General features: G+C 45.3%; 1 protein-coding gene across 5 annotated transcripts in view; it reads left to right on the forward strand.

The window, feature by feature from the left end:
• Nup93 (nucleoporin 93) overlaps positions 1-21,630 on the forward strand; it is a 113,537-nt gene that overhangs the window by 77,869 nt on the left and 14,038 nt on the right. For all 5 annotated transcript variants that reach the window (NM_172410.3, NM_001357266.1, NM_001357267.1 and 2 more), the window contains 16 exons: positions 236-310; positions 2,589-2,678; positions 4,018-4,157; positions 8,328-8,460; positions 9,636-9,793; positions 11,168-11,333; positions 11,728-11,821; positions 12,808-12,999; positions 13,593-13,719; positions 13,842-13,914; positions 14,170-14,214; positions 15,409-15,525; positions 16,472-16,590; positions 17,156-17,273; positions 17,867-17,950; positions 19,101-19,229. In NM_172410.3, the coding sequence (NP_765998.1) occupies positions 236-310; positions 2,589-2,678; positions 4,018-4,157; positions 8,328-8,460; positions 9,636-9,793; positions 11,168-11,333; positions 11,728-11,821; positions 12,808-12,999; positions 13,593-13,719; positions 13,842-13,914; positions 14,170-14,214; positions 15,409-15,525; positions 16,472-16,590; positions 17,156-17,273; positions 17,867-17,950; positions 19,101-19,229 (1,860 nt within the window). The remainder of the gene's footprint in view (positions 1-235; positions 311-2,588; positions 2,679-4,017; positions 4,158-8,327; positions 8,461-9,635; positions 9,794-11,167; positions 11,334-11,727; positions 11,822-12,807; positions 13,000-13,592; positions 13,720-13,841; positions 13,915-14,169; positions 14,215-15,408; positions 15,526-16,471; positions 16,591-17,155; positions 17,274-17,866; positions 17,951-19,100; positions 19,230-21,630) is intronic.

Raw genomic sequence — 21,630 nt, forward strand, 5'->3', positions numbered from 1 at the left:
TAAATGGAAATTCAGAGACTGCAATCAAGTACTCTTTAAATGCATAATTTTTAAAATTAAGTTTTTAGTACTGGAAACTATTTCCTGGGGCTGTTAGAGGATAGCTGAACCTGTGTCCTTGTAGCAGAGCCTTGCTGCTGTTCTCTGTTGCTTTCCCTGTTCAGGTTACAGACATGGATGTGTTTATGCAATCGAGTACTGTTCTTAACTGATGCCGCTGTGTCTTTACTTATAGCCGAGTTACATCGGTGATGTGAATCCCCCTGGGCGAAGCTCTCTGGATAGCATTGAGATGGCCTATGCCCGGCAGGTGAGTATGCCTTTTAGAAACATTTCATCCTGGAGAAGGAATGCTATGATCCTTAGAGAGTCACAGGAGTAGTGATTTCACAGCAGAGTCAGACCTGAAAGCACGGGGACGTCTTGCTCATGGGATTAGTTAATATTTCACCATGAATGCAACTGTTCTCTATTCTGTTAAATGGGTTAATCTCATGACTCAGATAGTGCGGGGAAATTGAAATTTGCTCTCTACTGACCAGGTGTTTCTTTTGGCATTGTTGGCAGTAGCTTCCTAGAGAATGAAGCAAATGGGGTTCTGCAGTAACTGAATCACTTACTTGGCTGGCTAAGGATATGGTCAGATCCTTTTACCCTTATTGAGTGGGGCTGTCAAAAGGCTGTGTGCCTTGGTAAGCAGTGTGCTGACACTGCATAGCATTGCAGTGAAGGCAAGATGCTCCTGCCGTGTCGGGGTCGTGCTCCTGGTTGCTGATCATGAGCCTGCACCACTAAGCACAGATCAAGATCAAGCTGTGCGCAAGACTTACCTGGGGCTGATCAAGGCTTACCTGGGGCTGATGCTTGGAATAAAGGAATGCAACTCAAGGAAGCCCGTGTTTTACTGTAGTTGCTGCTTTCCTCCACAGAGTCTCCAGATCTGCATCATTTAGTCATGACCCTGAGAGACACGAGGATGTATTTCCTCCCTGCCACCCTGGAGTGTGAGAGTTAGGGGTAGAAACAGATGGCGACTACAAAAGTGAGCATGGCCTATGAGGAGCTTAGGCCTTGTGCTCTGTAATAGAGGACTCAGCAACTAGTTAATTAATGGAGTTCTACATTAGCTAGCACATATCAGATATCTTGAGTAACACTTGTTGAGATAAATATCCTAAATGCTTTCTTAGTGTAAATGTAGATTCATGTTAAATGATAGTAGAACCAGAGAATATACTCCACAGGATGGTAACAGATTTAGGGTTAAAGTCTCTTCCATCAGACATTACTGCTTCAAATTTCAGGCAGCCGAAGCCTGCCCCGTCCTCCAGAGACAACAGCCCCTTCCTTTCACTCCATATTTCACCACTAGACTTCATTTCCTTCTCCAGTTTTAGAACACTCACCCTCTTTCATATACTCACTCCATATCAGCATCCTGTAGGTTTCACCTGACTGAGTCCCTTGGTTGCTGTGGCTACCACAAGCTCAGACCCAACAAAATGACATGTGCATAGAGAAACAGTGTAGCTTCTTTATCTGAAAAGCTAAAGTCTGGAGCACTTACCCTCTGCAGCACCTAGGATCCAGTAGGTGGGTCTCTCCCGCAGTAGTGAATGTGTATGTACTCTGTAGAATACAGCCTTCCAAAGGGAGGCTCCTAGGTCATGCTCATTGAGCGAATAAGTGCTGCTTATGGTTCAGAACCTGTATGACAGCCCTGGAAGCTAAACTGACACCAGCATCCTCCATTTACAGTAGAAGAGGCTGAGGTTCCTTGGGTCACGATTTGCCTTTAGTTCGGTCCTCTTCTCACCAGAACAGGGACTTCAAGATGTAAAAGAAAGTCTTCCACGAGAGGAGAACTTAGTTTGTAACCATAATTATTTCAGTATTTTATAAGTCAAATCCAAAGTAAAATCTTACACCTTAAGCATGACATCAAATCATCGCTGTGGTTTTTGTTGTTTTGTTTGTTTCTTTCTTGAAAGAGATTTTACCTGAAGAGCAGAGATTCTTTCTCTTATGTTTATGTACTTTTTTATTCACTGTGGGAGCAGTGGTCAGAGAACAGCCTGTGGGAATCAGCTTTCCTTCTACTACCATGTGGGTCTCAGAGATTTAACTCAGGTTGTCAGGCCTGGCGGCCACACTGAGTTCTCAGGCCGGGCCCAGAGATGCTTTCTAGGGGTAATATTCCAACTCTGTAGCAAACACTGCCCTGACAAAGGAGAAGACAGCTGTGCCCTCCCCGAGTCCGTGAGCCGTGGCCTGGGACCATTCAGTCCTCTGACCTGGATTTATCAGAGCCTGCCTGTGCTTCTATAGTGTGCCGTCTTCCCTTTTGTTCCTGGCCTCTGTCCTCTACTATCTTGCGCCATGTTTTTCAGGTGTTTGTAAGGCTGGGCTCGTGGTCAGCTTTAATGTGCTGGCCACAGGTGGAGACCTAGCCTTATGGACGATTAGGCACTCCGAGGAAGGGAAGGCTAACATAGGCCTCTACTGCCTCTTGCTGGCTTCAGAATGACTTCTGATCTCTAAGGAAGTGAGAGTATCTCGTGCTGGTTACTTTTGTTTCCTTCTTTCAGATCTATATCTATAACGAGAAGATTGTGAGTGGACACCTACAGCCTAACCTGGTGGACCTGTGTGCCTCTGTCGCAGAGCTGGATGACAAGGTAGTGCCCAGACCTAACCTGGGTAGAAACCCACATTCCGTGTTCAAATGGCGTCAGCGCCTTACTGACTAGGCTGCAGTATGCTAAGAGAGACTGTTTTAAGAGTTAGCATTTTTTTCCCAATGTTTTTTATAAATTGGAGTGATTGTTTTTGTGGTGGCTTTTTAAAAATACATCCAAGGGTATGGGGGACTTTTGGGAGAGCATTGGAAATGTAAATGAGGAAAATACATAATTAAAAAAAAATCCTCAAAAGTTCTGGCTGGGATTAGTCAGTGGTCAGAGGTCCTGAGCTCTGTTTGGCTTCTTGACCATTTTCTCTCCTCAGGTATCAGCATGCTCTTTAAGGATGCAGAGGGCGGAGTTGGTGCTATCTCCTTGAACTTAACTTACGCCTTCCTCACCCTCTTACTTCCCTGGCAGCTTTCTCCTTTAGGAAGAGCAGCAGTGGGTGGATAGGGGTGGGTGCATTAGAAGGTGCTGGAGGGAAGGCAGAAGGAAGGGAAGGCCAGTACAGGAGCAGAAACACTCATACACAGGTTTGTTTTTCAGAATTGTACCCCCCCCAGTAGTAAAATAAAAAGCAGTACAAACAGATTTCAAGACAGACGTGAGACTTCACTAGTCACATTTGCTTAGTATTCATTCTGCAGCTTTCACTGTTGAGAGAGGCGCCAGGAGAACCAACTTTTCCCCACTGCAGTGCATTTCTCTGCTTCTATCTTTAGAGTGTTGCCAAGGGGCCAGAAAACAGGTTTTGAAGGAGAAATTCAGAGCCTGGGGAGAGGAACACAAAGAAAACCCTCTTTCCTGGAGGCGCTCTTGAGGTGGAGTGGGAGGGAGAACAGGAGGCCGTGGCATTTACTGATAAAGTGGGCTACGGTGGCAGCCCAGAGAGCCTCTGGGAGGACAGAACCGTGTTATTTAGGTTAAACTCTTATTTTAAGCCCTAAGAAACTTAAATAACCTTGTAAGGACTTATGTTTAAGTTCCTAGAGTGCTGGGTAATTAGAAGTGCATTCACTCCCTCTTAAAGGGTGAGCCACTAAGGTTGAGCTCTTCTTACTTTCATGTGCCTATAATGATGGAGGTGCTTCTGTCAGGCCTGGCATGGTAATTGGTCTGAAAGCCAGCTCCAAGCAGGGCAGGGATATACTCATCAGTGATCAGAGCTCTTAGGATTGGCAAGGCAGAGGCCCATCTTCTGCACTGAATTTGAGCCAGGGGCATCTCAGACATAAAACCTCAACCCTTCCTCATTCTGCCTGCCAGTGCAGTCATAGCCAGGTAACTCCTCCCCTTGTACATGGTTGTCATACACAACCTCATTTATATGCAGAGCATTTCTGACATGTGGGCCATGGTAAAACAAATGACAGATGTGGTGCTGACACCAGCAACTGACGCCCTGAAGAGCCGGAGCAGTGTGGAAGTGCGTATGGACTTTGTCAAGCAAGCCTTGGGATATCTTGAGCAGAGGTAAGGAAGCTCGCTCTCTCGCTCTCTCGCTCTCTCTCTCTCTCTCTCTCTCTCTCTCTCTCTCTCTCTCTCTCTCTCCCTCCCTCCCTCCCTCCCTCCCTCCCTCCCTCCTCCACCCCTCTCTCTGTCTCTCAGTATGTCCGTGTCTGGTCAGGGCAGGCTTTCACCTTCCCTAAAGTCACATGTTACTTGGTCTTACGTAGTTCTGGGACTGAGTGTGTTATAACTGGAGTACTTTAAACTGACTGGAGCTGAGCTAATTCTGTTGTCAGAACACTTATCTACTCAGACTGTTTCTGCACTTGATAAAATCATACATGGAAAGGGTGGTGAGGGAAAGCACTGTTCACATCTTTTATTTCTCTGCTTTCCATAATTTAACACGGAGACATGTTGATTAGATCATAATGACTTGGGTTATAATTCTGATTTCCTAATATGGTCCAGCATTCACTCCTCAGGTTCCTTTGTTTTCTTACAGCTTTTTAACTCACTCTTGCAATAAATGACTTGGAAATCTTAGCAAGGCCCCTGTAACTTTACTCTCCTTGGCCCTACCCAGTTAACCCCTGAGTCAGGGCCCTGCATAGCTGCCGAGGCCAGCGCTTTGTGCCTGGGCTTTCTTCCACCTCCTCACTAATCAGAGTTGGTTCGTAGCTGGTTCGTCATACCCTATTGTCCACTTCATTACTAGGGCCAGCACCATTCATTGTATTTGTGACAGTCTGTGGAATGCCAGCAGGGATGGTCAGGAGTGTGACTCTAAATAGAGTCAGGGTGCTGGGTGTCACCCCGCTGGCCTGAGAGGAGAAAGCTTAGCTGAGTATACGAGCTGAATTGCAGCCTTAGCCAGTCTCAAATGCCAGCAGCCTTGCAGTGTGGTTGCTTTGTCAACAAAATACTACTTGATTAGGAAGATCCCTGAGGGAAGTCAGACTTGATGCTGCAGGGAACTGGTTTTCATAGCACATATCACACTAATTGCACCTTAGTGACATGAAATGCACGCCCTCACCAGTCTCCATTCCTGATACTAGAAATCTGCATCTGTAAACCGGGGCTGTTGTTGACTTTCTCTAATCTCTCTGTGTAAAGGTTTGAGAAATAGTTCTTTAGACTTTGACTGTTTTCACGTTAGTTTACATTTTTATTTTTATGGTTAGTTATGCCTGTGTACCACAAGAGTACGGTGTCCATGGAGGCCAGACGAGGGTGTTGGACCCCCTAGGACTGCACCCCCTAGACACTGTGAGCCAGCCACTGTGTGGGTGCTGGAACTGAACCTCAAGTCCTCTGGAAGAGCAGTCAGTGCTCTCAGCTGATTAGCCATCTCTCCAGCCCCACTGGCTAAGCTTTTGTGATGGAAGTTTGACTGTATTGACTGTCAAGTATAAGGACCCTAATAAAGTAATATTTGTTCATTTTTAGTTACAAGACTAAGAGCCAGATAATCTTATACCGTATAAAAATCTTAAGGAATTAAAAATTAAATGCTTTTTCTGTTAAACCTAATCATTAAGTTGGTGTTTCAGCTACCAGGTCTGTGTTCTATTGTTTATGCATCCCAGTTTATTATTTATTCCACGCAGTTTTTAACTTTTTAAATGTATTTATTTTATGTGTATGGGTGTTCTTCCTGAAAGTACATATGTACACCATGTGTACGTCTGGTGCCAGTGAGGTTGGTACAGTGAGGTTGTAACAGTATGGAGTTACAGACAGTTGTGAGCAACCATATGGGTGCCAGGAACCCAGCCCAGGTCCTCTGTAAGAGCAGAAAGTTCTCTTAACAGCTAATCCATTTCTCCAGCCCAGACTTTAGTTATTCTTTCATTGCCCATTCTCTAGCTGGACTTTTAGAGCTCCCTAGAAGCACCTGTCCAGTTAATAAAGCCTTTTCTCCATCTCTTGAGTAGCATTACTCTCTACAGCATCCTTTTGAATGCTTTCTTATTACCTATTTAGAATAGCAATCTCAGGGATACAGTTCTGCAGGTGCCTTTCTGCTGACAGTCTACACGTAATGTTTCAGGATACATAATCCACCAGATGGTAAAGTAGACCTGGTTCCAAATAGGTTTTTAGAGATCAGGCCAAAAATGTTGAGAAAATATAGGCTTGGTCTGTCCCTTCCGTGTTCCAAGGCTTGAGATAGGATATATTTGTCTTGGTTTTCAAGAGTTTAGAATTCTTTAATTTAGGATCTTGCCAGCACACGTGTCTTATTACAAGTTGGAAGAGGTAGTAGTGGGCATCTGTTTGCTCTGGCTACTACATAGAACTCTGTCCTCTCATCTTGTGCGTTTAAATACTTGCAGTGGTGGGGAGAATGCATTTATAAACTACCTTGTGCTTCTTTTCCATTATACATGCTTTTTATGGAAACTTTGGAAAATGCTGAAAAGAAGACCTGCAGAAGAGAGGTCCCCATCCCTCACACCTAGAGACTCCTTTTGCCTCCTCATAGTGTCCTCCTCTTCCTTCTTTAGTCATGAGTATTTAGTTTAGTTTTATTTTTTGTAGTTATGATCTAGATATATATGATACATAATTTTGCATAGTTCACTTTTAATTCTTAAACACCATTATTACTAATGCATCAAATTTTACGATTTGTTCTCTGAAATTGGTCTTTGGGTTTATTCCCCGTCTTTCCCCCTCTCTCACCTCACTGCTCACAGCATCTAACTGGACATTGCACATCTTTGTGCTCATGGGTTATCTGACCTTTTGAGGCAGTCAGAACATGTTTTTAAAGTTCTGATTATAGTGTGGTCTAATAATGGAGTAGAAACACTTATAAAGAGGCATGGTACAAAGTAGGGAAATGACGCGGGAATTGATAGCATTCTGTAGTCCCCACTGTAATAATGGTTCAGCATAGACTGCCACTGGGAGCTAACAGTATTAGGTAAGATAAAACATTGACAGAGAACAGAGTAGCCACACAGACACAGGTTTTTTCTTGAGTACTAAGAGAAGAGTCTTATGTTATAGTGCACTGTTAGAAAGATCTGGTCAGTGCTTGGTAGCCAAGAGATATAGTAGCTGCCAGTGGCAGACTCTCATTGTAAAACTGTCATTGTGTACAAAGACTTAGTTACTGGGTTACAAAATCTTAAGTCTGAGCCTAGTCACATAGAAATGATGTAGCTTGTGAGGCATTCTGTCAGACAACTTTTCTTGGTTGTCTAAAGAGGTGGGTATCAGGAAAGACAGAAGGTGGGAGAACTCCCTGGACTAAAGAGGAATGAAAGTGGGTGCCAGTTAAGCAAAGAGCCTTGGATTTTATAAGTTGAGTCTGGGATTTAGAAGGAAAACAATCTATTGGGTGCTATAGTTCATGTCTGTAGTTCTAGCACTTGGGAAGCTGAGGCAGAAGGATCACTATAAATACAAAGTATCCCCGTCCCCTTCCCCCCACACCTTCAGTTTCAGAACTGCTAGGACCACAGAGTAAGACCCTGTCTCAAACAAACAGAACTGGGGACGGGTGAATTGTGAATATGAGCATAGGAATCAGGTCAAATCCATTATTAAAAACTTGACAGTGGCTTGTGCTTTAGATAGTAGTTTGTTAATACTCAATTTCTGGGTGTCATAATGGCATTTGGGTTAGGTAGGAAAATATCCTGGCTCTTAGGAGGTACATGGCTGAAATGTTGGTAGGTCAGGTAACATACTTACCTTTTAACAACATTTGTAAATGCTTCTGGGAATAAACAGAATCCTGTTCCTATGTATGTTTGGGTGTGGGATAGGAAGGGTAGAGCTAGGAAATGCGTACAGATGTTAGAACCTGGTAATCTAGGTAAAGGGTAGGATGGAATTCACTGGACAATTCTGACTTTTCATGGAATTGATTTCGAATTCTTTAAAATAAGTTTTGTTTTTCAAAAGCAAACCCATTAGAGCAGTAGGCTCCACTCTTGAAGTATTGGAAATCCTCAGCTGTATTCCTAGGAATTATCTGGGGTACCTGTAGTAAAAATCTATACAATGATAAGAGTGGAATTTGCTTCATTGCATAGGTGTTTCCTTTTCTGTATGAAATTTAAAGTCAGCCCTTGCCTGTAGAACTCAGAGTCATGTGTTCTGAACATGGAGATGGATGTGTGTAGTACATGTTGTCAACCTTGACCATTTTTTTTCTTTTAAAAATGTTTCTAGTTATAAGAATTACACCCTTGTGACTGTCTTCGGAAATCTGCATCAGGCACAGCTGGGCGGTGTGCCTGGGACTTACCAGCTGGTTCGGAGTTTCCTAAACATTAAACTGCCAGCTCCTTCACCAGGACTTCAGGTACCTCTGCAGGGCCAGACACATTCCAGAGCCACTAGTTGATCTTAGGCATTCTTAGTTGAAGGGAGTTCTGTGTGGTAAAGAGGCTGGGTCGTGCTGTTTCCTGGGGGCCCTTTCAAAACCAGTCATGCAAAAATCCTGAGTAGAGGCAGGAGATGTGCCAACACCATGTCTCAGATGAGTTTTCAAAGTTAAGCTTTAAGTGCTCTCTCAGACACTTACATGTGGGTGTAAGACACGAAGTGAGGAATATGTCAGAAGTTTAAAGCAAACCAGCTGAAAGAGTGGCATTGAGTGTGATTTAGTCCCTCTGCCTGCTTGTCTTGCAGGTGGGGGTTATTTTACAGTGTCTGATAGAATGTACAAGCTAAGCTGGAGCTTTGTGCCTAAAGATGCTAGCTTCATAAAAGGTCAAACTTAACTCTTAAAGAGCAGGGGCTCACCCTCAGTGGGCCTCTGGAAGGCTGTTCCAGGCGGGGAGAACAGTGTGGACAAACAAGAGAGAAAGCAGAGTATCTGGAGTGGTAGGGCATGTGGCAGGGCTTAGCAAGCTTTGGGTTAGCTGGTAAAGGAAGGCATTGAGTCCCAAAGCTGAGCATGTGGCCTTGCATAGCTTAACCGTGTTGAAGAGGGCACGTGATGCCAAGATGAAGCTTCTGCTACAGAAGGGCGGGGAGTGCCAAGAGTTCCGAAAGAACTGACAACGAACAGTACAAGGCCAGGCCTGCTCCACGGACAAGCGAAAAGTGGGTGGGTGGTCACATCGTTGGGAGTGGGAGACAGTCACCTCGCAGCTCTTGATATCCAGACAGTTAAACATTTGGAGGGATAAGTCATGTTCAGTTTTATAAGCTCAAGTGGATGAATTGCTCTCATTAGTCAGTGACATCTTTAGCCTTTATTTTGTCAAAATCAAAGAAGGTGATCCCATTGTTGCTGGCTAGGAGAAAAAGCATAGGTGGGCTCTGTTGGCATCACAGTACCTCCAGATCCATCGCACACTGCCACTCCCAGTTTTCCCTGGACAACTCAATGTGTTTTCGAAACACAGGGAATAGGATACAATCAGTGGCTCTTAGCCCATGGGGTTATGGTGGGAACTGCGTACCTTAGCTGGGTGTCTCACATCACAAAGTGTTTGTTAGCTTTTGTTTGACTGTGCCTTTGTCTTGTAGGATGGAGAGGTAGAAGGCCATCCTGTCTGGGCATTAATTTATTACTGCATGCGCTGTGGAGACCTGCTTGCCGCATCACAAGTCGTCAGTCGAGCCCAGCACCAGCTTGGGGAATTTAAAACTTGGTTCCAGGAGTACATGAACAGCAAGGATAGAAGGTACCATGAGCACTGTGCTTTGCTGCAGATATAGACTGCATTTAGTGAGTTTCCTGTCAGTGGAGGACTGCATGGAACAGACTCTAGGTTAAGACTGATTGCTTCATAAAACATAACTTTTTGTCCAAGAGTGTTGGTGTGTGCCTGTAATCCCAGCAGACAGGAATCTGAGACATCAGGTTGTGAGTTCAAGATGTTTTGTCTCCAGAAAACTAACTAAATAATAACTGAAATAAAATGAGTCTTTTTGTGTTAGTTACTTTGTTAAATACAAATATTCTTTGTTCAGTCATGTGGATGTGTATGCTATTTGCTGTATGCCTTATGACTCAAGTTAGAGCTAGAATTTCATCAGTCTGAAGTTAGCATTGAGATAATGACCACTGCCTCAAGAAGCGTTCCTAAACTAAGGGACTGGTAAGCAGCAGTTGGTTGTGCTTATGTAATTGGACACACGTTCATGTTCAAACCCAGTTTGTATATATGCACATGTATAGAAGAAATGTGACACTCACTGCAGTGGTTCCTGTGGGAAGCCAATACTCAAGGGCTAATACTGCCACTTTAGGAAGTTATCTCAGATCCTAAGCCTCTGATTTGCTTAGATAGTTTAAAGTAGGTTTAGGGCTGAAGATGAGCTCAGAAGTGGAGCATCTGCCTGCCCAGCATACACAGAGCCCAGGGTTTGATCACCACTGGGGTAGAGGCAGCATTAGCACCCAACTGAGCCAAAGATTGGGGTACAGGTCTACTATTTGGAAGGTGAGCCCGTGTGAATAAGGGGGTGTGGAGGCCCAAGGTTAAGAAAGTTGAAGGATGAAGTTGGAGTGCAACCTCAGTAGGTAAAAGTGCTTGCAGTGCAAACCTGAGTTCAGTCCCAGAGCCCTTGTTAAGCACGGTAGCACTAGCTGGTGATCTCAGCACTGGTGAAGTGAAGAAAGACGGCTTTCTGGGCTCTGGCAAGTCAGCCTGACCTAATTGGCAAGCTCAGAACAGAAAGGGATACTGTATCAAAACCCACCACCCACCCGAAGAGTGGCATGAGAGGTCGACCTCTGCCCTCTACCCTCTGCTGCACACACATGTGCATGCTGATAAACGTCAACAGCAAGACATTTAGGGAAGGACCTGCTTGAGGGATGTTGGAGGGAATATTGAGCCCTAGAATCCCCAGTCTTCCTAATGAGGTCTTAGACCTGTAGAAGGCCGATGGGCGAAAGGATGTAGTGCTAGCAATTAGAAGTCAGGTGAGAGTGGTGGGTGAGCAGAGAGGCCCTGTGCTCAGGATGATGGAGAGCTTCCAGACTGTTATGGGCATGCTTGCACTTCACCTTTCAGGATCTTTGCTGAGTCTTTCTCTCTCTGTGTCTTCAGATTGTCTCCAGCTACAGAAAACAAACTCCGACTTCACTACCGCAGAGCCCTCAGGAACAACACAGACCCCTACAAGAGAGCTGTGTACTGTATTATTGGGAGATGCGATATCACCGACAATCAGAGTGAAGTAGCCGACAAGACTGAGGACTACCTATGGTTAAAAGTAGGCACAGTGTCCTTTGGCTGCTCAAGTCCGCCATGCTCAACGCTCGTAATGCATGAAGTTTGTGTAGTACTCAGGACAGGGACAGTGGATTTTGTATCAAATCCACTTTATTTTTTTTATTGTGTAATTCCCAACTAATAACTACACAGTCAGCTTTCTTTTTCTTCTTTCCTTCCCTCCTCTTCCCCCACTTCCCTTTCCCTTTGCTTTGCTAGGGACGGAATTTAGGGCATCAGTCATGCTCTACTAAAATACAGCCCAGCCCCAAGAACCACAGTGTGTCATGTAGCCCCAGCTCACAGCATCAAGCTTAGCTGCTGGGCAGCTACAGCTCTGCGTGTGGGTGACGGTGTAGTCTGTACCAATGTGCTTGTTTCCTTTGGGCATTTAGTTGAACCAGGTGTGTTTTGATGATGACGGCACCAGCTCACCACAAGACAGGCTCACTCTCTCACAGTTCCAGAAGCAGCTGCTAGAAGACTATGGTAAGATCCTGGACAGTCACCATCTCCTTTGGGGGGGTATATGGCTTACCATTTTCAATCAGGTACAGACCATTATGCGTTAAGAAATATGCATCACTTGGATACTTGAGAGACTGAAGCAGGAATATCCTGAGTTCAAGGCCAACCTAGGAAACAGTAAAATTTTTGTCTCAGAATAAGAATAAAAGGGTCTGGGGCTGTAGCTCAGTACTGCAGTACTTGCCTGACATTCCAGAGACCTTGAGTTTGATTGATCTCTGGCCCCACCATAAGGAAATAGAAAGCTGTGACTTCATAGTCATAGACCATAAACATTTTTTCTAGTTCTTGCTTGGGAGAGAGGTGAATAAGGCCTTAGTTGCTTCCTTGTAGATCTTGCTAGTGGTCACACCTGATTACAAAGGAGAGGAGTAGCTTTTCCCTTTGACCTCCTCATTGTTGAACAGTTGTAGGAAGTATAGGGTCAGTGACTGCAGCTGTTGTTGCTGAGCTCAGGCTTCTGTGAAGCCGACTGTACATGCGCTTTGCATTTTCTGTCTCTATGTATATTGAAGACAACTGTCACTTCAGCATCTTGAGCCGTCTCTCTCCTCTCTAATGCACACAGCTTAGATTTTTATAACAGGACCCTTCTTTCTAACCATGAGTGAGGCCTAGAGAGGAGCTGGGTCTTTTTGTTGTTGTTGTTGTTGTTGTTGTTTTAAGCCAAGGCTTCTCTCTGTCTGTTACAGAACTCAGTTTGTAGGTCAGAATGACCTTGAGTCCACAGAGATCTACCTGTCTCTGTCTTTCTGTTGCTGTGACTGAAATTATTAGAAGCCTGCACCACCGTGCCTGGTTTCGGGTGGCATTTCATGTAGTTTCCTGTGCCCAGTGTCCCTTCAGTTACTTTAGGCTCATGTGGCTGCTTCTTTTCCACTCAACGAGACCATTCACTCAGTGGGTGGCAGCATCCTTCTGAGTGTGTTTTACCTCCTCTCCTGCAGGCGAGTCCCACTTCACGGTGAACCAGCAGCCCTTCCTCTACTTTCAAGTGCTGTTCCTGACTGCACAGTTTGAAGCTGCCATTGCCTTCCTCTTCCGCATGGAGCGGCTGCGCTGCCATGCTGTCCATGTGGCCCTGGTGCTGTTTGAGCTAAAGCTGCTTTTAAAGTCCTCTGGACAGAGTGCTCAACTCCGTGAGTATTTAGGTCTTAGCTGGCATTGATGTGGCCATAGTGCACCATCCCCCTTGTTCCTAGTCGGGAAATGACAGACACTCCAGATTTTGGTCATTTTAGAGCATTGTAGGTACATGAGCTTTTCTGTTAGTGTTAGAATGCTTGTTTTAACCCCTTGGCATTTCCTGGAATGTTAAAGGGTGATGCCAGGCAGAGCCATTCCAGGAGTCATGAGTATGACGTTCATTAGGGATCTGGCTTTAAAGACCTTGGAAACACCAGCTAGCCACCTATCAACTTGACTTCCTAGGTAGGAGAGGCAGGTAGAGAGCCAGGTAAATGTGAGTGGCTGACTGGGTCAGCACGTTCTCCCCAGTACATGAGCCATGATGGTCAGGTACATAGTTGTTTCCTGTAAAGGCCATCTGCTGGCCATCTGCCATAGAGACATTCACCTCTACTGTCTGTACAAAGGAAAGTGAAGCCACTGGTGAGGTCGTACTGGGAAATGGGGACTGCACCACAGAAGTCACGCTTCTTGGCTTATACACTTGATTTCCATGGGTCCTGGATTGCGGGGGTCTGAGGGGCCCTTCTGTTCCCATGTACAGTCAGCCACGAGCCTGGCGACCCTCCCTGCATGCGACGGCTGAACTTTGTGCGTCTGCTCATGCTCTACACCCGCAAGTTTGAGTCCACGGACCCAAGAGAAGCCCTCCAGTACTTTTACTTCCTCAGGTGAATCCTGCCTTTGCCTTTGTACTTGCCTAGCTTTTATTTCTCCATCCTGACAGTGACTGTTAGAGACTCAGTCTGCATCTGTACCACAAACCACCCAAGCTATTCCTGTGCTTTTGTAGGGATGAGAAAGACAGTCAAGGAGAAAACATGTTTCTGCGCTGTGTGAGCGAGCTTGTGATAGAAAGTCGAGAGGTAGGTCAGCTTTCTCATCACCCTGGCTGGAATTTTTAGTGTGCTCTCATTCTACTCTGTGTGTGTGCTGTACATGGCCTAGAGGGGGAGGCAGGCAGGGCAGGGCTTGCTTTGGTTTCTTACACTGACAATACTGACTTCAGCCTCACTGTGTCCTAGTTGTGAGAGACCTCTCCTTTCCCTTTGCCCTAAGAAATTGTGTGTTATGTTTATTTCCTTGACCAGTAAGCTGAGTAAACCTTTTTTCCCCCACAGTTTGATATGATTCTTGGAAAACTAGAGAACGATGGAAGTAGAAAGGTAGGTTAAATGTGTCCTTGGTTGTCAGAATGTAGTTATACTGTAGGAGTCATCTGGATACATGAATTGTAACAAATGGAAGGATGAAATTATAAGCCCAACTGATAGCATTAATTAGTTTTACACACATTTTTCTTTCTTTAAAATTTATAAATTTGTAATTAGTGTTTTCATATGTTCTGTCTGACATTTTTCTTAAAGCTAAGGCAGCTGTATTTTTGACTCAGAAAACATGAAGAAAAGTTAGGGTTTACTCTGCCTACTCTCTCCAGATGGGAAAGTTAGACATGCACTTCACCTCTGAGTACTCAGAACTCCCCACCAACCCCAGAAATGCCATCTCCCAAGAGCCTTAGCAGCTCCTCTGGGACTTACCATGCCATGGGACACTGTAAGAGAAGGGCAGAAGCCCCATGTCAGGGCCCAGTCCTAACCCTGGCCCCCCTGGGTGCCCACAGCTACTCACTTTCCTGTGTAAACCTCATGGTTTGGCCTGGCGCCCAGATGAGGGGCCTGCCGGTACTGATAGTGGGGGCCATCTTCTTGGCTTTGTGTAGTATCTTACTCAGGTAAGACAGTCACCCACAAAGTGAGAACCAAAGCAGAAATAAAAGTGGCTAAGTACTTTCTTCAAGAGCACACAAGTGGAATCTGAGCATGCAGTGCATTTCCTGGGTTGAGGGGCAGGGCACTGGAATTTGGCCGAGCCCTGAAGGTGCCTTAGCATGCACGGTCAAGCACAGTGTTGCGCAGTCGGTCTTCCCTCCCTGAGTCCTGGGGCCTGTCAGACTCTCCTGATCGTGTGCCTGCTAGTGAGTGGTGACAGAGGCTATTTCAAAGTCCTCACCACCACTTCCTGCATCTGTCTTAGAAAGCAAATTGAAAGTCCTAAAAGTATTTTCTCATAACATCCTGCTTGCCAGCAAATTTAGAATCACTAATAGTTTTACCTACTCTTAGTCATTTTGGAAAATCTCTCAGAAACCACTAATGTGCCATAGCTGACTCCATAGTGCTCCCATTAACGTGCCCTGTCTTTTTCTGTGGTTATGGTGTGGGGCCTTATGTCTTCAGGAGAGCCGAGTCTGGCAGATGAAGACTGTTGACTAGGGCAACTGTTCAGCTGTGTGTTCCGAGACACAGTTGCTGCGGGGTGTTGAGTCTTTCCCTTCCCCTTGATATTTGTCTTGTCAGCCTGGAGTTATAGATAAGTTTACCAGTGACACAAAGCCTATTATCAACAAAGTTGCTTCGGTGGCAGAAAACAAAGGACTGTTTGAAGAGGCAGCGAAGCTTTATGACCTTGCTAAGGTAATGTTCCCTTTTCCTGACTCGGCGTGAATGCCCAAGCTCTGCACTACTGTCCCAGCTGAAACATGTTCTCTGGCGTAAAAATGGTTCAATCAGGGTCAAGTTCCCATTTTACAGAAGTCTAACTGTCCGAAAAGTATCTATGGCCAAATAACAGCATAATGAAAGTCTCTCCTGTAGACACTGTCAAAACCACTGTGGTTCCCGTGGTAGCTTTCTACAGTGGCCAACAGTGTGCAGTCCAAGAACCTGAGTTAAACGCATCTCCCTACGAGTATGTGATAAGCACTGATGACTTAGGTGATGTCCTGGGGCTGAAGAGGTGGCTCACGCTGCTCTCCTAAGAATTGGGTTTGCTTTCCAGCACCCACATGGTGGCTCACAGCCCTCCATAACCCCAGTTCCAGAGGATCTGGTACCTTTTTTGGCCTCTGCAGTCACCAGGCATGTACATGGTGCACATCCGTACATGCAGGCAAAAAAAACCATAAACACAAAAAGATAAAAATAAATAAATCTTTTTAAATAAAGATTTCCTAGGGGTAAATAGATGGCTCAGCATTTAAGAGCACCGACTGCTCTTCTAGAGGTCCTGAGTTCAATTCCCAGCAACCACACGGTGGCTCACAACCATCTGTAATGGAATCTTATGCCCTCTTCTGGTGTGTCTGAAGACAGCAACAGTGTACTCATATACATGAATTACTCTTTTAAAAAGACAGACAGACAGATAAATCTCCTAAATTTAAAAATATTGTGTTGAGGTCTAATTAGGACATAGGAAAATATGCAAGTGGTAGGTATATATTGGGTGATCTGTCCACACAACCCTGGTCTCAGAATATAGAGTAGTTCTGTTCATCACCCCAGAAAGTTGCTGGTTTTATTTTGCTTAATTAGTTTGTTCTTTTGTTGATTGTTCCCTGAATCTTAAAATCTTCAACAGAATGCTGACAAGGTGCTGGAGCTGATGAACAAGCTGCTAAGCCCTGTTGTCCCACAGATCAGCGCCCCACAGTCTAACAAAGAAAGGCTGAAGAACATGGCCCTCTCCATTGCGGAGAGGTAAGGCCCGGGCCTGCTCAGTGGGGCCCGAGGGTGCCAGGTCACTGAGTCCGCCCTACTGTGTGTCCAGCTTCATGAGGCACTAGCAGACAGTTCCCTACAGATTACACTAATTCACCTTCTTTCAGAACGTCCTTCAGTGGTAGTAATGGGGGTGTTCTCGGGCTTTGTGGGCACTGTTATAGAATCCACCTTACTGCTCAGTAAAGTCCCTGAGTTCTCAGCCAGCTTAACTCCAGAGGAGACTGGGTTTGAGATGCCTTCCTGCAGCAACACAGACCACCTGAATCAGTCGTCCCCAGCGTTAGCTCCAGGTGCTGTAGCCCATGCTGTCCTCTTCTCCTTCCTAAAGATGTGGCTGTAGAGTTGATGGTGGGGACTAGAGAAGCAGGCTTTACTTAGAACATGTGGGAAGAGTATTGCCAGATCACAGTAGTCAGCCCTTCACAGCGTCACAATGAACACTGTTGTGCCCGTCCAGAGAGGTTGATGTACTTAGGTGAGGATTCTGTGGAAATCCATCTCCACTCTTACTCCTCTCAGCACCCCTCCTTTTTGTTTTTAGGTACAGAGCTCAGGGAATAAGTGCAAATAAGTTTGTGGACTCTACATTCTATCTCCTCTTGGACCTGATCACCTTTTTTGACGAGTATCACAGTGGTCATATTGACAGAGCCTTTGATGTAAGTTTCTGCAAGAGCGTTTGAAGTACAGGTTATCACCACCATGCTGTTAAATGACGGAGACAAGTGTGATCCTGAGACTCTAAAGATTTCTGCCCCGCCCCCGCCCCGCACTTTTTTTTTTTTTTTTTCTCTCCCATTTAGTATAGAAACAGACTTCTGAAAGAAAGCTCTGAATTTTAGAATTAGGTCTGGAAATTATAAAAATCATGTTAGTACCTTAGGATCAAAGCTGTTGTTTTGGGGTTTTTGTTTTTTGAGGATTTTGTTTTGTTTTGGGTTGGTTTGGTTTGGTTTTTTGTTTTGTTTTGTTTTTGTTGTTGCTGTTGTTATTCGAGACAGGGTTTCTCTGTGTAACCCTGGCTCTCCTGAAACTCACTCTGTAGACCAGGCTGGCTTTGAACTCACAGAGATCCACCTACCTCTGCCTCCCTCGTGCTGGAGCTACAGGCATGTGCCACTATCAGGATCAAAGGTTTTATGTACAGGAAGAGCAGCATTGTCTGTTGTTTTGAAAAGGCTGACTGGTTTTGGGGGAGGAGGTTTGGCTATAATGCTGTATCTTATGGCTGATGATGTTTTGTCTGAAACAGATTATTGACCGCTTGAAGCTGGTGCCTCTGAATCAGGAGAGTGTGGAAGAAAGGGTGGCTGCCTTCAGAAACTTCAGTGATGAAGTGAGTTTTTCTCTTTGTTCATCACAGAATTCTGTTTCTATCCCTTCCAAAACTAGAGGCTTTATTTTTTTAATTGTATCTGTACGTGTGTGATGTATATTTTTATAATTCCCATATGTATGGAAGCTCACAGAAGATGATGAGTGCCTTCCTCAGTTGCTCTCCACTTTATATTCCAAGGCAGACCTTGGGGGAAGTGGAGTGTAAATCATGGGGTGTATCTCACGCACCCTGTAGAAATACGTGAGTGTTAAAATATCCTCTGGTATGCATAGGCAGTGAGAAAATTTAGCCAGACTCATTGGTCAACCAGACCCCTCCTCTCTAACAACCCACTGTATGAACTTGCAGACCACCAGGAGAGCTGAAATTGGATACATTCTAGAAAAGTCCAGTCTGGGTGGCTATGGTAGCTAGAACTCTCAGAGCTATTGGGTATGTTAAAATAAAAGGCTAGAGCTGGGAAGGTGGCTCACTGGAGAAGGCAGGATGGCAGGTAGAAGGACCTGAGATTGGATGCCCACTGCCTGCCTGACAGTAGGGAATATAAAAGTTAGACATGACAGCATGTCTCCGTAACCCTAGCACCGGGGTGGGAGTGGGGTTGCTAGCCAAAGGGCTGAGCTCCAGGTTCAGTGAGAGATACTACTAACCATCACTTCACACTAGGGGAAGAGTCTGCTATCAGCCATAGTTTCTCTATTGCTTCTTACCTTCCCCTAGATACCAGGTTTACTGTATCACGGGCTAAAGTAATATACCAAGCTCTGTCCCTGTACACTTCCCAATGAAGGAAGTGTAGGGTAGACAGGTCTGAGGCAGTGGGGAGTTGCAGGGACCTGGAGAGCCGTGATACTAAATGCAGATCTCTGGTCTCACTCTGCTGGCAGCAGAGCCTCCATGCTTACAGGTGCTGTCCTCCCTACCAAAGTGCCATAAGGGAGCAGGGAGAAGGGCCAGTGAACAACAGTTCCAGGAATTTGCTGACACTCTGGACATCATGATGCCACCAGCTCCCTTTTGGTGACTGTAGTTCTCCACTGGCAGCTGTGGAATGAAGCATGACCAGGCAGAGGCCATGCTCCCTCGACTTGTTGCTCCTTCTGGGCACTGGGCTCCTTTCCCTTATTCCAGGTGTTTTTCTCTGCAGATCAGACACAACCTCTCAGAAGTTCTTCTCGCCACCATGAACATCCTGTTCACACAGTTTAAGAGGCTCAAAGGAACAAGTCCATCTTCAGCAACCAGGCCCCAGCGAGTCATTGAAGACCGTGACTCTGTAAGATCCCAGCATTCCTGAGAAACCTTGATGAGACTCCCTTTGGAATTCCACTCCTAACCCTCTTTGACCACATCATCCCAAACATTCTTTACTGGGAACCTAGCACTAGTGTAAACCTTATACTGGGAGCTCCTGGGAGAAATCAAACTGCCATTGCTACTGCTCTCAAACTAGGGCTAGGGGTGGGGTGGAAATCAAACAAAATGCTCATTCCATGGGATTTCATTCCGTTCTAACAAACAAAGTTACTTTGAGTCTTGCTCAGGGGTGAACACTTTCAGCAATACCGTATTCTACTTTTTTGATTAGTACAATATTTATTGCAAACCGTTGTTTCTCCTCTCTTAGCTCACAGTAGATCTTGAGAGGTGACTAGACAGCATCTTACAACTGAGGAAGCTGAGATCTGACATAGGGAACCAGCTTGGGCTGGTTCCTCACAGGTTTGGAAGAGGCTGGGTATGACTTCCTGTAGGGCTTCCATCAGTACCTGTGCTAACTAATCTCAACAGCACATACCCCACTAGTTTGACCCATTTAAGCTAAGAGGCAGGACAATTACTGGCTTTTTCTTGTCATTGTTATTTTGGGGTTAGGGGAATAGTTTGTTTAAATTGTCTTTCCATTAGCCACAATAGCTGTGCCTCAGTTTTTAGAGACACAGTCTTACTCGGTCACCCAGGCTTGAACTTGAATTCCTGCATGGTAGGATTACATGTTTGTGCCACTAGAACCAACTGTCTAGTCTAGTATTTTTATGGGACTTTATGAGCATTTTCTGCTATCTGAACTTGTTTGGGGGAATTGAACATGTTAGACAATCATGCCTCCTCCCTCTGAAGTTGTGTGTTGTCGTCCCCTTAGGCACTGTCCCTGATAGAGCTTGTGACTGAGTAGGGGCAGGAATGCTCACGTTGAAGGAACAGTGCCTGGGAGTGCTCCATTGAGTAGTCAGCTGGTCCAGTGGTTCCAGCCTTAGTGCTGCAGCCTTAACACAGCTCCTCATGTTATGTGACCCCAGCCATACAATAATTCTTGCTGCTACTTCACAACTGTAATTTTGCTAGTTATGAATCATAATGTAAATATCTGATATGCAGGATACCTGATATGTAACCCTGTGAAAGTTGAGAGCCACTGCGCTGTTCCATTTAGGCACCAGATGCAGCTACCCCTAGGGAGTCTAAAGCCTGTTTTCTGAATATACTATTGATATCACTCATTGGACCTGTCCCTTGGCAAGACCGCTCAGTGGCAAAGGAGGCTCTGAGCAGTTGTGTTTTTATAGGTCAGTAGGACCCTGCAGGATGTCCTCTGGCCAGCCACTTCTCTCATCTGGAGGGAACCCTTTCAGCAGATCTTCTGAGCGTAGTGTAGTAGAACACTTGCATAGTGTGCATGACTTCTTAACATCTCAGCCCTGCAAGGGAGAAAATTTTTTGCATAACCTACCATTCTGTATTCTCCCTCCCTCCCTCCCTCCCTCCCTCCCTTTCTCTCTTTCCTCTCTTCTTCCTCCTCCTTCCTCTTCCTCCTCATCTTTCTCCTCCTTCCCCTTCCTCCTCCTGCTTCCTCCTTCATTTTCTTCTTCTTCTTTTTCTTCTTCTCCTCTTCCTTCTTCCTTCCTCTTCCTCCTCCCTCCTCTTACTCTTACTCTTCCTCCTCCTCTTCCTGCTCTTCCTTCTTGAGGCTGAGTCTGTCTATATAGTCCTGGCTGTCCTGAAACTCACTCTGTAGACCAGACTGGCCTTGAACTCACAGAGAGCTGCATGCCACTGCCTCCCTAGTGCTGGGATTAAAGGCATGTGCCTCTGTGCGGGGTCTAGTCTGTATTTCTGTATTTTTTATTTTACTCTGAAAGGTAGAGATGGATGACAATAGAAACTTATTTATCAAAGCTGCCTGCTCAATTTAAAGTGTGAAGTGCTACCAAATCCTTTTGCCTAACCTTCTCCACAACTCATTTAAAGAAGCTAAACTGCAATGGTAGCCTAGGTGTTTTTGTTTACCTTGAAAGGAATACCATAAGGGTTCTCATCACAAAGTAAGATTTCTGTCTGTTAGGACATTAAGGACACCATACACTTGACAGTTTATTTCACACTTCAGGCAAAAAGCCTTTCAGTTTCCTGAAGTGGTCCTTGAGGACCTGTAGTGACCCTGGAGTTTGCCCTAATGTTTCAATCCTGGTTGAGAAAAGTGTGGCCATTCCTCTGTAGGTTGCTTGTTTCCTTGCTTGCTACCATGAGAAGGTTAATCTCAGTATGGGCAGCCTGAGTCCCCAGAGCCCAGTGTCTCTCGAAGCCACCTGACGGGGACCCTAAGTCTAATCTGGTGTATACCCTTCCTAAATTTCTCTATTCCTTGTTCAATAATTTATCACTTGGAAATCAGGTTT

This window comes from Mus musculus, chromosome 8 (genome assembly GCF_000001635.26).
Source record: "Mus musculus strain C57BL/6J chromosome 8, GRCm38.p6 C57BL/6J".
In the NCBI taxonomy this organism is placed as follows: Eukaryota; Metazoa; Chordata; class Mammalia; order Rodentia; family Muridae; genus Mus; species Mus musculus.